This window comes from Cyprinodon tularosa, unplaced genomic scaffold (genome assembly GCF_016077235.1).
Source record: "Cyprinodon tularosa strain WSP-4 unplaced genomic scaffold, ASM1607723v1 ctg233, whole genome shotgun sequence".
Lineage (NCBI taxonomy): Eukaryota > Metazoa > Chordata > Actinopteri > Cyprinodontiformes > Cyprinodontidae > Cyprinodon > Cyprinodon tularosa.
Window position 1 is genome coordinate 542,578 of NW_024038871.1, and position 14,803 is coordinate 557,380.

The following is a 14,803-nucleotide window of genomic DNA, read 5'->3' on the forward strand; positions in this document are numbered from 1 at the left end:
AATACAATCAAGGTATTCTGTTACTGGATCATCAAATCAAGATGTTAGAAAATGAGCCTTACTCAAGTAATGACTATGAAAAAAATATTCCTTGTAATGCTAAATATGATAAATGAACAACTGGCGAAGTGATTAAAAGCTTAATGTGGACAAAACAAGCATTTTATGACCAGGGAGAAAAAAACAGGCAAGTTACTCGCCTAGAGAAGGAAAAAGCATCCGGCTGATAAAAGCAATCCTCAGTATAAAAACCTTCGGATGAATGACCGCTGACCTAAAGGAATAAATGAAAGTTTTTATAAATTATTATACCAATGAGAATGTAATCCCAATGAAGACGTCCAGAATAGATTCTCATTCAAAATTTGCATCTAAAAACTTTATCAGAAGAAGGTAGAATGACATTTACAGTCCTCTTACAGCTCAAGATATATTAGAAGGAATAGGAGAAATAAATAGTGGAAAAGCACAAGAACCGGATGGACGACTGGCAGGATTATTTAAAGATAAATTAACGCCAACATGACTCAATATGTTCAAAGAGCCATACATGATAATTATATTGTCTGTAAAGTAAGACCATTCCATTGTTGCCTTTTTTTTTATTTTTTTTATTTTTTTTTTTTTATCCGATTTACTTGTAACTTCAAACTTAACACAGAAATGTTTTTTTTTTTTTTACTTTATTTTTATGACAGCGGCAGCTCTCTGAGGGGGAATGTGTGAGACAGATAAATGTTGTTTTTATTAATTGTTATTATTTGAATATTAATAAAAAATATTTTGGGTAAAAAAATAGATGTGGAAATTCTTGCTGCTTTAAAGATGTTTTAATGAGGAAACATGTTCTGTTTAAGGTCTGACTTACTGGCGTCTGAACGAATCGGATCTCTATCGGCCCCTTCCGGACAGCTTCGACAGCGGAGCTTACCTCCTCCTGCAAGAGGCATCCATGAGTCTCGTGAGTACAAATAAAAAATTTTTTTATGTTTCTGTACATATTCCAGGCAGCCGACAGTTTGGTTTCACCCTTTTCAAATGAGCAGGTTGTGTTCTAAAGGCTGTTTTAAATTGGCCGTAAAGGGGAGTTGTTGGAGGTCGAGCTGACAATATTTATTTTAAAGATAATAACAATTATAATATTAGATATTATTTATAGTACACTTCACATAGATAGCCTATCCCAAAGTGCTACGAACAAAAGAAAAAACATTAAAAGATGAAAATAACGAGTTAAAAAGTCTGCTTTGGGCAGTTTGTTGAAAAACTTTGAAGGAGATAAAAAGTCCCACTGTTAGGACTTTCAGCCATTATATTTAAAGTCGTAGGGAAATCATATTTAAATTTCAAATCATTCTGGCTTAAACATGCATATAAATGGACGCTTTATCAGTTTATATTCTCCCAAAATTTAGAAAATTCCGTTATCTTCTGCAGGCCAGTTAGTTATACGTCACCCTGAACACCTACATTCGGCCAATCATATATCAACGTTCCTCTTTTCGGTCATAGCATCTTGATTCATATGTCGCAGCTAATATACGCAAAGGTTGAAATCAGAATCATTTCCTTTCCCATTGAGTTCCGTCCCAGTGTTCACGGGGATGGACGTCTGTGTCTTCAGCAGGCGTAGAGCTAACAGAACTGGCAGCGTTGCGAGGCAAGGGCTCAAACATGTACGGCTGTAGGCCTTCTACTCCAAACCAAGCTTCTGCCGCCCTGGCGTTCTCTTCAACAACATCTTCTTCCCGCTTTCCTCCTCTAAATAAAAAATGTATGACGGAGGAGACTCATCCACGACCTCCGACACTAAACTCTCCTCCTCTTGCATGTTTCCTCTGTCCATAGCGTTCCTTGACAGTGTCGTTTCTAAGTCACCAATTTAGTGCTACTTGGTACTTTTTCAAAGTGTCAGAAATTGATAACAAAACTGCTATTTTCAATGACTACTTATTTTTGTCCAGCTTTAACATCGGTATCGGTTATCGGCTACATGGGTTTTAAAATATCGGCATATCGGATATCGGCCAAAATCCCAATATCGTGCATCCCTAATTTACATATATAGTTGTTGCACTGGGTGTCAAATATAGAGAAACAGGTTATTGCACAGGGTATCAAATAGTAATTGCACATTATACATTGCACAAGTTATTGCTGTTGTATTGTTGCAATGTAGAGTCTGGTGGCAGCAGGGATGAATGACCTGAGGTAGCGCTCCTTTTTACAAACAGGGTGGAAAAGTCTTTCACTAAAGGAGCTGCTCAGATCCTCTACAGTCTGGTGCAGAGGGTGGAAGGTGTTTTCCATGAAGCTGGACTTCTTGCAAAGATTTAAAACATTTAAGGGAAACTACCTGAAGCAGGACCCTCTAAGCATGACAAAAAATCAAATGGTTCTAAACACAGCAGTGGTTTAAAAAGACAAAGTTATAAAGAAACTCATTTTTTTTCTATTGGAATTAGAAGCTGAGGTTTGAGCTTTTTCCTCTCCGTGTCCTGCAGACCCCGTCCCAGGACCCTCAGCTGTCCCTCAGAGAGATCTACCAGAACAAGCAAAAAGACTGTAAACAAACCGACTGGGAAGGTTCTGCTACATCCAGCCCGTTATCTCCGCAGGTATTCGCTTCAGAGAACAACACTTATAACTCAGTCTAAACCCTTCACCCCCTTTGACCCTGTGATTCTTCTCCTGAGGTCTTGACGTTGGACCCGACGGCCAACGCACAGCAATCAGATCGAACATCCGGCTTCACCTCACCTTCACACTTCAGCAGCCCGTCGTTTGCTGCTCAGCCTCATCCCTACCCCAGACTGGGGACCTCCATCACCCCTGACAGCATGGTGGAGAGCGGTGCCCATCCTGGTGACACAGACTGCATCTCTGATGCGTCCAGTGCGTCTGTTGCTGGACCCTCTCCGGCTAAGACCCAAAGTTCCCGGGGAACTACAGCAAATAGAGTTTCGTCTTCCTCCAGAGATAAGACGAAGCAGCGCAGAGCTAGTGCCCCACTAGCCAGTGAAGAAGAGGGCAGTCACACCCACACCAGCACCCTGAAGCCCGTTACGGCCCCTGGTGCTACGCTCAGCCCTCACATGAACAGAGCCTCATCCCTGGAGGATCCTGTTGTTCTTTCTTTGTGAGTCTCATTCTTCTTTTAAGTTAAAAACACAGAAGATAAAATATCTAACAAAAATAACTGGTGTCTTTTATTTGGAAGGTGAAAGGTCTTCTGCTGTTTTTTCTACTTGTTCTCAGCCGTACTGAGTCAGCAGTGTTGAGAACATTACTTAAAAATAAAACAGTTATAATGCTTAAAATATAGAGAGCAGTTTAATTTAAAATTAAATGAACAAAAACATGAATAAATTAGAAATGTCTGGTTCTGAAAGATATTGATTGGGTCAGAAATACAACAAGATCGGTGCATCTCTACAATAAGTTAAAATAATTATTAAAAAATATTCTATTGAATAAATGTCACAAAGAAATGAAACTAAATAGATATTTGAAAAGATTCATTTTGTTTCCAGATTGATTTATTATCAGGGTTTCTGCGGGTCATAAAAAAATCATTAAAAGTCATAAAATTATTATTTTTTAAATTAAGGCCTTAATTGGCATTACATTTCATTAAATGTGATTATCTTGGCATTTAAACTGCTTTATTGAAATAAAAAAACATGTGTCTAAAAACAATTTCGTGAGATATATTATATCGCCATATATTTGCGTGGTCTGCTTTGCAAACCTTGCAAGTAATCTTTTTATTCGCCGTATCCAGGCTAAAATGCTCCCAAACTTTAGAAGTCTTGGTACGCGTACCTGATATTGACGCCGCCATATTTGTATGTTACCGCTCAGAGACAGAGACACTACTGCGCTTGAGCGACTCTCGGCAGAGATCATAATCAAGTGAGATGCCTCACTCTGTTTGAAAAACGCGTCTGTCGACAATAGTCGACAATGGAATTCATTGTTGACAATTTCTATCATCGATTTTTGTCGACAACGTCGCCTAATCTTTGCAGCCCTAACTATAACCAGGATCAGCTTCGGGGTTTTGATACTTTTAATCAGCCTGGTTGTTAAAAATTGATGTGTGCTGTTATGGAATTTCTTGGCCCTTGAAAAATTTGACGTTTATTTTGTTTATATTTAAATAATTTTGTATCAATAGGAATTATATGGTGATTGAAGTTTAGGCCATATCGCCTTATGAATGGCCATCTTTGCGTTCCACGGATCTGTGAGTTTTTATGCTTGTCGGATTTAAAAAAATTTTTTTTTAGCTTTTATCATGTTCCTTGGTCTTTAATCAAGATGATTGTTCTTCTCAGAACAATGATTATGGCACACTTTTATACTAACTGGTTTTATTTTGTCCTCTAATATCAAACAAGGCTGAATTAAGCATTTTTTTTAAATATATTTTCTTAGTAAAAAACATCTTTTTGTTGATCTGGATGATAAAATTCCCATTAGATACACTGAGGCTCTCTCACCCCACCCCCAGGAGGTAAGAATCATGGCAACCCAGTCTCATGGGAAAATGTACCCCCACTACGTTGGTCCACACTGCAAAACGTAGTGGAGGTACATTAATGGCCATTTTTTTGTGGTACTGTTACGTTTCTTCTGCCTATACGTTTTCTATTGTTTTACGTCCTAGTCACGTGACTTTCAAGATTCCAGCTGGGAGAAGAAAAAAATATATATAGATGGCCGACATTCGCTCATTTTTTTGTGGAAAGATTAATAACTTGAGTTTGTTTTTGCATTAAAATGAGTTTTGATTACATTTCTAGTGAGAAATGTATAGTTTGTTGCCAGAATATTTACTCAGGGAATGTACATATTCACTTGCTTGTTCGTTTCTTGCAAAGATTTTTCAAGATAATGTGAAACTGTAACATTTTGGTATAAACATGGCTGAGATTTCTCTAATTTTTAGTGGGAAAATCAATCATTTCAATCAGTTTCTGCATTTAAATGGGTTTTGATTACATTTATAGCGAGAAGTGTAGGGTTTATTTACATAATATTTACTTAGTGAACATACATAATCACCCGCTTGCTAGTCTTTGCTACGGTTTTTCGGATCTCGTCAGGATTATGTGAAATTGCTACGTTTTGGCTGCTACCTATCGCCTAGCATTTAGCTGCCGCCCCGATTCAACTATGAATTCTTTGTGATTTAACTCCATCTGACGGATCAAACCCTCGTCACTGCGGCGTTGCGTCTGAGGTTGATTTTCAGATCAATGCATTACGTCGTGGCATACGGGAGAAACTAATTAAACTAGTTAAAAAAAAGGATCATGGGTTAAGATCGGAGGTGTTTTATTTGGAAATCTACCGGATCCTTTGTGCAATTAACTTCCTGTTTGGTGCAATCTCATTGATGGGTTTTGACCAGATTTTGACCAAAGAGGAACTAAAAAAAAAAAAAAAAAAACAATTTAAATACACAACCAGCATATCTGGAATCAATGACAGAGAGCATACATAATCACCCGCTTGCTAGTTTTTGCTACGGTTTTTCGGATCTCGTCAGGATTATGTGAAATTGCAACGTTTTGGCTGCTACCTCTCGCCTAGCATTTAGCTGCCGCCCCGATTCAACATTGAATTCTTTGTGATTTAACTCCATCTGACGGATCAAACCCTCGCCACTGCGTGCGTTGCGTCTGAGGTGGATTTTCAGATCAATGCATTACGTCTTGGCATACGGGAGAAACTAATTAAACTAGTTTTAAAAAAGGATCATGGGTTAAGATCGGATGTATTTTATTTGGAAATCTACCGGATCCTTTGTGCAATTAACGTCCTGTTTGGTGCGATCTCATTGATGGGTTTTGACCAGATTTTGACCAAAGAGGAACTAAAAAAAACAAAAAACAATTTAAATACACAACCAGCATATCTGGAATCAGTGACAGAGAGCGACTGGGACCAGAAGTTTATTAATTTCTCCCCACTGATTTCCATTCAAAATGTTTTCCATCCCACCGGTCTCTAGGGAAGGGGCGGGCATACCGCCACCTACTGTTCATGAGTGTGTAGCAACATTGTTTTACATCGATTAAATTCTATTTTTTTATTTTGTATTCTGAAGATAAATAAATAATGCTTTCCTTAATCTATAAATATCTTTTATATTTCCTTTATTTTCCAATAATCCTTTAAGACTCCATTCTTGGCCTGTCCTCTTTTCAAATTCTTCCTTTCAGGTCCAGATGTTTTAAAGTTCATCAATACGTGTTCTATATTTTCTATCTCTCCACATCCTTCACATTTATCATTATTTTTCCTCCCTATTAAGTATAAATTGTCATTTAAATAAGTATGACCTACTCTTTATCTGATCATTATTATTTCTTCCCTTCGGTTTCTCTCATTAATATTTCTATTTAATACTGACTTTTGTACTTTATATAACCTTCTTCATTTTTATCTTCATTCCACCTTTTTTTTTTTTGTCATTTTTCAATTTCTTTCCTCTTAATAAATGATTTTCCTTCCCCTTTCCCTAAAGAAATTGTAATTGTTATTTGTCTAGTTTTCATTCCACCTAACTTTCCATTAATTAACTTGAAAACAGCACTTTGTAGGCACCCAGTTTCTCTAACAATGGCCCTTTTTGGGTTACCCTCCATGCATTGGGTGTCAGTTCAGTGGCAGTTCCAGAACATTTTCATAGGGTTGACCAGGCAGCACAATAATGTGCATGTGGCCAAAAAGTAATAGGGATCAAATTCGGTTCAGAGTCAAGCTATTGGGATCAGGCATCAGGTTCAATTCGCATATTTTCTTAGCCAAAACAAGGATTTGTTGGGCTACTGTAATTTTGAATTGAAAAACGTCCTGAATGGGAAGTCTTCAAACTTGAAAAACAAAGTCCAAAGTTTTTTTTTTTTTTTTTTTTTTGGAATGATTATGACCTGGATGTCTAAGAATCTTCACCAGCTTATCAGGGAAATGAATGCCCACAATGTCTATATTCTCCAAAAGAGAATAACAGAACAGACCTTCATGAGGCCCTTGTTAAAGCTATGCACATATTTATGCATCTATGCTCTTCAAATAACTTTCTGGTTCGACGCAACATTTACATTAAATTGGTTGAGAGGTTGTTCTTTACCAGTATTCCGTAAAAATTCAAAAAATATCAAAAACATTTATTTGGAAATCTACCGTCCCATTTATTTGGAAATCTACCGGAAAAAATCAGCATATTCTTTACCAGTAAATACATAAAAGATTCCCAGATGACTGCCGATACAAACTCTCCCCTATAAAACCTAAAACTAAACTCTTATAAGGGAGTAAAATCTGTATTAGTCTTCATTAAATGTAGCATATTGTTGTACATAATCGATTGCTTTATTTTTGGTGTCAGCTTTTGGTCAATATGCTAACCTTAAAAGGTCAAAGTGGGAAAATGTAGTTTTACAATTACAATTCCTTTAGGGAAAGGGGAAGGAAAATCATTTATTAAGAGGAAAGAAATTGAAAAATGGCAAAAAAAAAAAGGTGGAATGAAGATAAAAATGAAGAAGGTTATATAAAGTACAAAAGTCAGTATTAAATAGAAATATTAATGAGAGAAACCGAAGGGAAGAAATAATAATGATCAAATTAAGAGTAGGTCATACTTATTTAAATGACAATTTATACTTAATAGGGAGGAAAAATAATGATAAATGTGAAGGATGTGGAGAGATAGAAAATGCAGATGTATTGATGAACTGCAAAACATATGAACCTGAAAGGAAGAAATTGAAAAGAGGACAGGCCAAGAATGGAGTCTTAAAGGATTATTGGGAAATAAAGGAAATATAAAAGATATTTATAGATTAAGGAAAGCATTATTTATTTATCTTCAGAATACAAAATTAAAAAATAGAATTTAATAGATGTAAAACAATGTTGCTACACACTCATGAACAGTAGGTGGCGGTATGCCCGCCCCTTCCCTAGAGCCCGGTGGGATCGAAAACATTTTGAATGGAAATCAGTGGGGAGAAATTAATAAACTTCTGGTCCCAGTCGCTCTCTGTCACTGATTCCAGATATGCTGGTTGTGTATTTAAATTGTTTTTTGTTTTTTTTTAGTTCCTCTTTGGTCAAAATCTGGTCAAAACCCATCAATGAGATCGCACCAAACAGGACGTTAAATGCACAAAGGATCCGGTAGATTTCCAAATAAAACACATCCGATCTTAACCCATGATCCTTTTTTTTAACTAGTTTAATTAGTTTCTCCCGTATGCCAAGACGTAATGCATTGATCTGAAAATCCACCTCAGACGCAACGCACGCAGTGGCGAGGGTTTGATCCGTCAGATGGAGTTAAATCACAAAGAATTCATAGTTGAATCGGGGCGGCAGCTAAATGCTAGGCGATAGGTAGCAGCCAAAACGTAGCAATTTCACATAATCCTGACGAGATCCGAAAAACCGTAGCAAAGACTAGCAAGCGGGTGATTATGTATGTTCACTAAGTAAATATTATGTAAATAAACCCTACACTTCTCGCTATAAATGTAATCAAAACCCATTTAAATGCAGAAACTGATTGAAATGATTGATTTTCCCACTAAAAGTTAGAGAAATCTCAGCCATGTTTATACCAAAATGTTACAGTTTCACATTATCTTGAAAAATCTTTGCAAGAAACGAACAAGCAAGTGAATATGTACATTCCCTGAGTAAATATTCTGGCAACAAACTATACATTTCTCACTAGAAATGTAATCAAAACTCATTTTAATGCAAAAACAAACTCAAGTTATTAATCTTTCCACAAAAAAATGAGCGAATGTCGGCCATCTATATATATTTTTTTCTTCTCCCAGCTGGAATCTTGAAAGTCACGTGACTAGGACGTAAAACAATAGAAAACGTATAGGCAGAAGAAACGTAACAGTACCACAAAAAAATGGCCATTAATGTACCTCCACTACGTTTTGCAGTGTGGACCAACGTAGTGGGGGTACATTTTCCCATGAGACTGGGTTGAATCATGGCTATAATCCAGAGGAAGGATGTTAGATGTGGAGCTGCTAGGAATGATGTAGGGTTGGTGTGAAGAAAGAGGCCCGTGAGGAAATAGTGAGATGTCCTACATCTAATGCATCCTGTTTTTCTTTCTGTTTGTTTCCCAGACTGCGGCAGAACCTCAGAGAGAAGCACTCCCGGCACATAGCTGATCTGAAAGCCTACTACGAGTCTGAGATTCAGCTCCTTAGAGACAAACTCAAACTCAGAGATCTGCCTCAGGATTTAGAGAAGAGCAATCAGGCGCTCACAGAAAGGTTTGTGTGTATTCACATCACAGCTTTGTTTTTCTGGTTGCAAACAAGGTTTATTAAACTGAAATGTAGAGCTTCCGTCCTTATCGATTTTAAATAGTCCTTTTTTAAGCCTAAATAGAATTCCAGCAGATATATAATGGATGTCGCCATCTGCTGGCGGAACCACAGAACTGTTGTTCTGCTGGTCAAAGAGCAACCGCTATTTAATTAAATAAACTGATCCACAGCGAATCTGATTTCTAGTCAATCCTCTCCAGAGCTTCTTATCGAGAAAAAGGACAAAATATTGTTCCTAAGAAAAAAGACAAACTGCATCATAGGTGAGAAACATCCATCCAGCTTTAGCTTCCTCCTCATTGAACCCTGCGTTTTTCATTTTTTGTGTGCTTTTCTCACTCTGGATCTCTGACTTTTCTTCATTATTTCCACACTTTTGTATGTGCTAACTGGCTTAGCTTCATTACTTCCTTCTTTTCCCATTCAGCACATTCCCAGTTTTCTACCTCCACTACTGCGCCGCTGTTGTTATAAACACTGAAACAAAGGGGGTGAAGGGTTTAGAGTGTTTTTCTCTGAAACAAATGTAGCAAAAAGACTAGGTGACACACAAAAATAACAAATGATATGCTGACAGGACAAGGTTGTCTTTCATAAAAAAAATAATAAAATAAAAAAGTGCTGCATGTTGGAATCTGTAAATCATATAACAATCTTATGTTTACATTTTATCATTGCTGCACTTTAGAAATGGAAATGTCTTGAGAGCTGTACTGAAAGAAAATTCTTTTTATATACACTCTGTGTACAAAATGACAATAAAATGACAATAAAGTCTGTCTGAGTCTAATAAAAATGTATGAAACCAGAGTGAGCTAGTGGCGTAAAACTGTAAAAAATAAAATATGATGAGACTACCCCTTTAAGACCAATACCAGTTATTTTGACTTCTAGCTATCTAACTGATGGATACCGGACCGACTTTCAGCCTGATTGTGCGTTGTGTAGTGTACAGGCGGTAACAAGGGCCGATCAGCCTCTCATGACCACCTCCCAATCAGGAATCGTGAGGTCGGGAGAAAATCAAACATGTTTAGTTCTGTCGGTCGTAAGATGGTCATGGGAAAATCACTCAGTGCACAAACAAGGATTCTTCTTCTTCCTCTCAGATGAACACACAGAAGCATGGCAGGAGAGGGAAATTAAGTTCTTTCTGTAAAATTAACAAAATTTGCTCAGCCATTTCTTTGTCCAAATACGTCGTCGCCGTTTCTTTTTAGGGCTTTCAGCACAAAATTGCACAAATTGTCAAGGCAGCACGTTTCACTGAGCTTTATATTTAACAGGAGGCATCGACACTTCCGTCTTTTTCCTCTTGTTTGGCTTCAGATCACATCAGAGCATCGGGTCGCACAGTGTGAGAACATGCATCGTGAGCTGTGAACTTTTAAACCCTTCGGTTTTGTGTGAGCTGTAGCTGCGATTGAATAAAATGGTACAGTGTATGCCCGCTTTAAGTTGATATTGCTCTACCTTCCTTCATTTACAGGATAACAAAAATACAGCGATAACAAATGATACACAGGTCTGAGTTTAAACAAAACAAAGTAGCAGCTGTTACTGAGCAGCAATGCATTCTCTTCATTTGCTCTCAAGGCATGGCTGCTTTACTTGCTAACGCATTCACAAATCTACGCAGATACAAAAAACTGCTAGTGTCACAAATACCGGCTGCCTGATGAACCGGTCAACCACTAACGTAGAATGGCACACAGAACAAGGTAATTAGCCTCGTGAGACCATCCTGATCTCGCGAGCTTTCAAGGTTTCACTCGCAGATCAGTCTGGAGACTCTCCGTTAAAGAAAATTTGGAGCCGTTCACCAAACGAACGTCCAATCAGCATTGGCTTTGAGGCGGGTTGAGGTGTGACGCAACGAGAAGCGCCACCGTTCAGTCTAAAGAACATGGCGTCTTCAGCCAATGAAACTAGCGTTAGCGTGGCTATCGAGCAAGTTTTATCGGAATTACAGAGTATTTCTTCACTGAAAGAAGAGCAAAACACTGCTCTGGAGGCTTTTCTCAGGGAAAAGATGTTTTTAATCTTCTCCTGACTGGTTTCGGCAAGAGTTTGATCTATCAATTGGCTCCTCTTCGTCGTCGCTCTGTTACGTCATATGCTTCGTTGATCTGATTGGTTTATTTGGCCCGTCTATCACCAACATAGGCCAATCAGCTAACCAGTATTTTTGCCCCTTCCCAAAATTACTTCAACGGAAGGTTTCCAGATGGATATGTGGAGCAAATCCATATGGCGGAGTCAGGTTACAAGGGAATAGGAATATTATTATTAACTCAGACTTAGGAAAACTTTTCTTCAAAAAATTTTATCTACTGACAATATTAAGTAAAGTCTTAGGGTTGAAATATGTCCATGTGGCACCAAGCTGCTGTTTGGATTCACTTATTGATGGTTGTTTATCCACAGGTGTAAACATCTAGAAAAAGCTCTGGCTGAGGCAACGTGTCGCATCCAAGAACTGGAGGCAAGAAACATCTTGCTGGAGAAACACCTGGTATCAGAGTATTTATATACTAAATTCTGATGGTTTTATAAATCCTGCTTCTCTCCTACATAAAAAGCAAAAAACGGAAGGATTGATGAAGTTCCGTTTTGCTCTCAGGCTGAATGGCCGGAGCGCTACGCCGTAGCAGGAGCCGCCGTGAATTCCCTGCAGCAGCGACTGGAAGAAAGCAAACGCTCGGCCAAAGACAAAGAAGGCCTGGCCGCGCGTTTGAAGAGCCGCGTGCGTCAGCTGGAGGAGGCGGCGCAGAAAGCCTGCAGAGAGGCGGACGAGAAAGAGGCGAGGAGGGAACGAGAGTACAAGATGCTGCAGGATGTGAGTCTGGTACACTTGAGATTAAATATGAAATGTGCTTGATGTAGAAAGATTTACACCTGAATAGGGATCGGAATCGAAAACCGTTCCGTGAACCGGTTCCGTGTTAAAGCTAGTTTTATATCACCGGCTGTGCTAAATGTGGTTCCTAGTTAATCATATGCTATTTCTGGAAATAAACCAGTTTCCTACCTCTCTTTGGGGTTATTAAACATGCTATGAAGTTGCTCTGCAGTTCAGTGAATGAGAGAAAGGTGGCGCTCGTTTATTTAAATCAGGGGGAGATGAGTTTATTTCCTCAAATTGTACAGTAATGTTTTATCATTAATCGGTTGCCTTCTCCATTAGATGTAGATGACTGTGACGAGAATCGATAAGAGAATCGAATTGTTTCACAGAATCAATAAGAGAATCAAATTTTTTCACTGAATTGATAAGGGAATCAGAATCGTGAAAATCTCATCAATTCCCAACTCTACACCTGGAGAAGAGAATCTATTCATTTCAAACATAAACGACTTCTAAATCCTTCAATGTTTTTCCTTTAGCTTCTCAAAGAATACGACTCTCTGATGAAGGAGCACGACGCAGTAAAGGTAAAGTCTCTTCTCTGATGCTAGAGCACAGATTTAGGAATCCATGATAAATCCAGCTTAACAGTATCACTGCATCCCTGTTAGATTTAACTTGAACCTTGATTCATTTACAGTTTCTGCCAGCATCCTCCCTAACACTAACATCACATGGTTTCCTTATTTCTGCAGAACAACCTGGTGTCTGCAGAGAGCAAGCTGGTCGACGCAAACGACCAGATTTCTGAGCTGAAGAGGTGAGGTGATTGATTGATCAAAAGGGTTTATGTAGCTGCGCACCCTTTGAAATGCATTTGAAATAGAATATGCAGCGAGGTGGTCTCTTTACAGGGGTTGACGTTAAGGATTTTAACCTTTTTTCACATTTAATTTGCCCAGAAACAAGTGGGTGGTGGGTGAAATGGGTGCAGGGTAAAATAGGTGGAGGGTGTGTTACTGTATTTACATTTTTTTGCCTTGTTGTTGTTTTTTAGCCAGCCAAGTCGAAATAAATGTGTCTGATTCGCACCAGTTCCCCAACAAAAATCACGCCATCTTGCGGAAAATCACACGGCTTTTTCAAATCACGCAAGAATGTGTACAAAACAGCAAATTTGGCGCCGACAACGCTTTTGGGTCGTTTTCTTCGAATGTAGGTGATTTTTGAGTGATTATGCGAATAAAATGATGCAGAAACACAGGTACAATTGCACTTTCTAGCTTGTTTGTCGTTTTGGTAACTACATCAAAACTACCGCTAGGTGGACAAAATTCACGCCATCTGGCAGAAAATCACCAGGCTTTTTCAAATCACGCGAGAATGTTTACAAAACAACAAAAATGCCGCCGGCAACGCTTCTGGTTCATTTTCATCGAATGTCAGTGATTTTAAAGTAATTTTGAGTGATAAATAATTTTTTTTGAAATTTGTACTATCCCAGCAATAAAAACTACTTGCCCCGGATGATGGTTAACATCGAGCCCTGCTTTAGACAGAAAATATTATGAATATAACAGTTAAAAGAAGAGGAATGTACTTACAGGCTTCACGCTTCAGTCCTTCAACTAAGGTTTTTGTGTATTTTAAAAACCTGCAAAGTTCTTTGGACTTTTTCAAGTGATTTCCAGGTACAGTTGAGCAGACCGCGTGTTTTTCCTTCATAAATATGCAGATCTCGTTCTAAGGACAAGGAACCAGTGGTGGCTGTCCATTAGAGGGCGCCGCCCCACACCAAATGACCCTGATTAAGACATAAAAAGAATAATAATGATTTTTTTTTTTAATACTTTAAATACTGTAAAATATTTCAAAATATATCTATCTATATATGTTTAGATGGGTAGGGTAAATATTTAATCTTTAATGACTAGTAAAGCGTCATTCTATTTTTCGTCGGATTGGTGACGTATTTCCGCCTTAGGGTGCAAGAATCTTTGCCCACAGACTCTCGTTAAAAGTTGTACATGCGCAGTAGCTCCTCTGCAATACAGGTATAGGATAGCTCACAGAAAGTGACAGGAAGTGCATTTGATCACCACCTCACACCACAGCACAGACGTTTTGATTGAAAGTTCAAGTCACGGGAGTTGGAGACGCATTGGAGAGAGAGAGAGAGAAATGGTGCAAAAAATGTCCCTTTTTTCAGGACCTGGTTTAGCAAGAAAGCTTGGCTAGCAGCATGTGGCTTTATTCTGCTTTCCCTGCCTCCTTTGTCAACATCAGGATCTGACCCAGCATGGATAAAGACAGATAGGACTGATTTAAAGCTCTTTTTAGCAAAGGCAAGAAGAATGAACAATCTGGGATTCACATGGACAATAACGTAATACAGTATGCTTTTTCTGGATGTTTGTTAATTTGTATAGTTGCTCATAATTCTCAGAAAATAGTTTTTATATATTTAAAAAAAGCATAAAGCTGACCAATAGCTTCTCCATTATTATACTGACACATGTTTTTTTTAGGTTTTTAACACAATATTGGATCATCCAAAACACATATTTGGGTTTACATA

General features: G+C 38.2%; 1 protein-coding gene across 2 annotated transcripts in view; it reads left to right on the top strand.

Annotated features, from left to right (window-relative positions):
* LOC119784773 (M-phase phosphoprotein 9) overlaps positions 1-14,803 on the top strand; it is a 41,366-nt gene that overhangs the window by 12,290 nt on the left and 14,273 nt on the right. For both annotated transcript variants that reach the window (XM_038287001.1, XM_038287002.1), the window contains exons 8-15: positions 858-961; positions 2,505-2,618; positions 2,697-3,139; positions 9,171-9,320; positions 11,805-11,892; positions 12,001-12,216; positions 12,765-12,812; positions 12,981-13,045. In XM_038287001.1, coding sequence (XP_038142929.1) covers positions 858-961; positions 2,505-2,618; positions 2,697-3,139; positions 9,171-9,320; positions 11,805-11,892; positions 12,001-12,216; positions 12,765-12,812; positions 12,981-13,045 — 1,228 coding nt within the window. The remainder of the gene's footprint in view (positions 1-857; positions 962-2,504; positions 2,619-2,696; positions 3,140-9,170; positions 9,321-11,804; positions 11,893-12,000; positions 12,217-12,764; positions 12,813-12,980; positions 13,046-14,803) is intronic.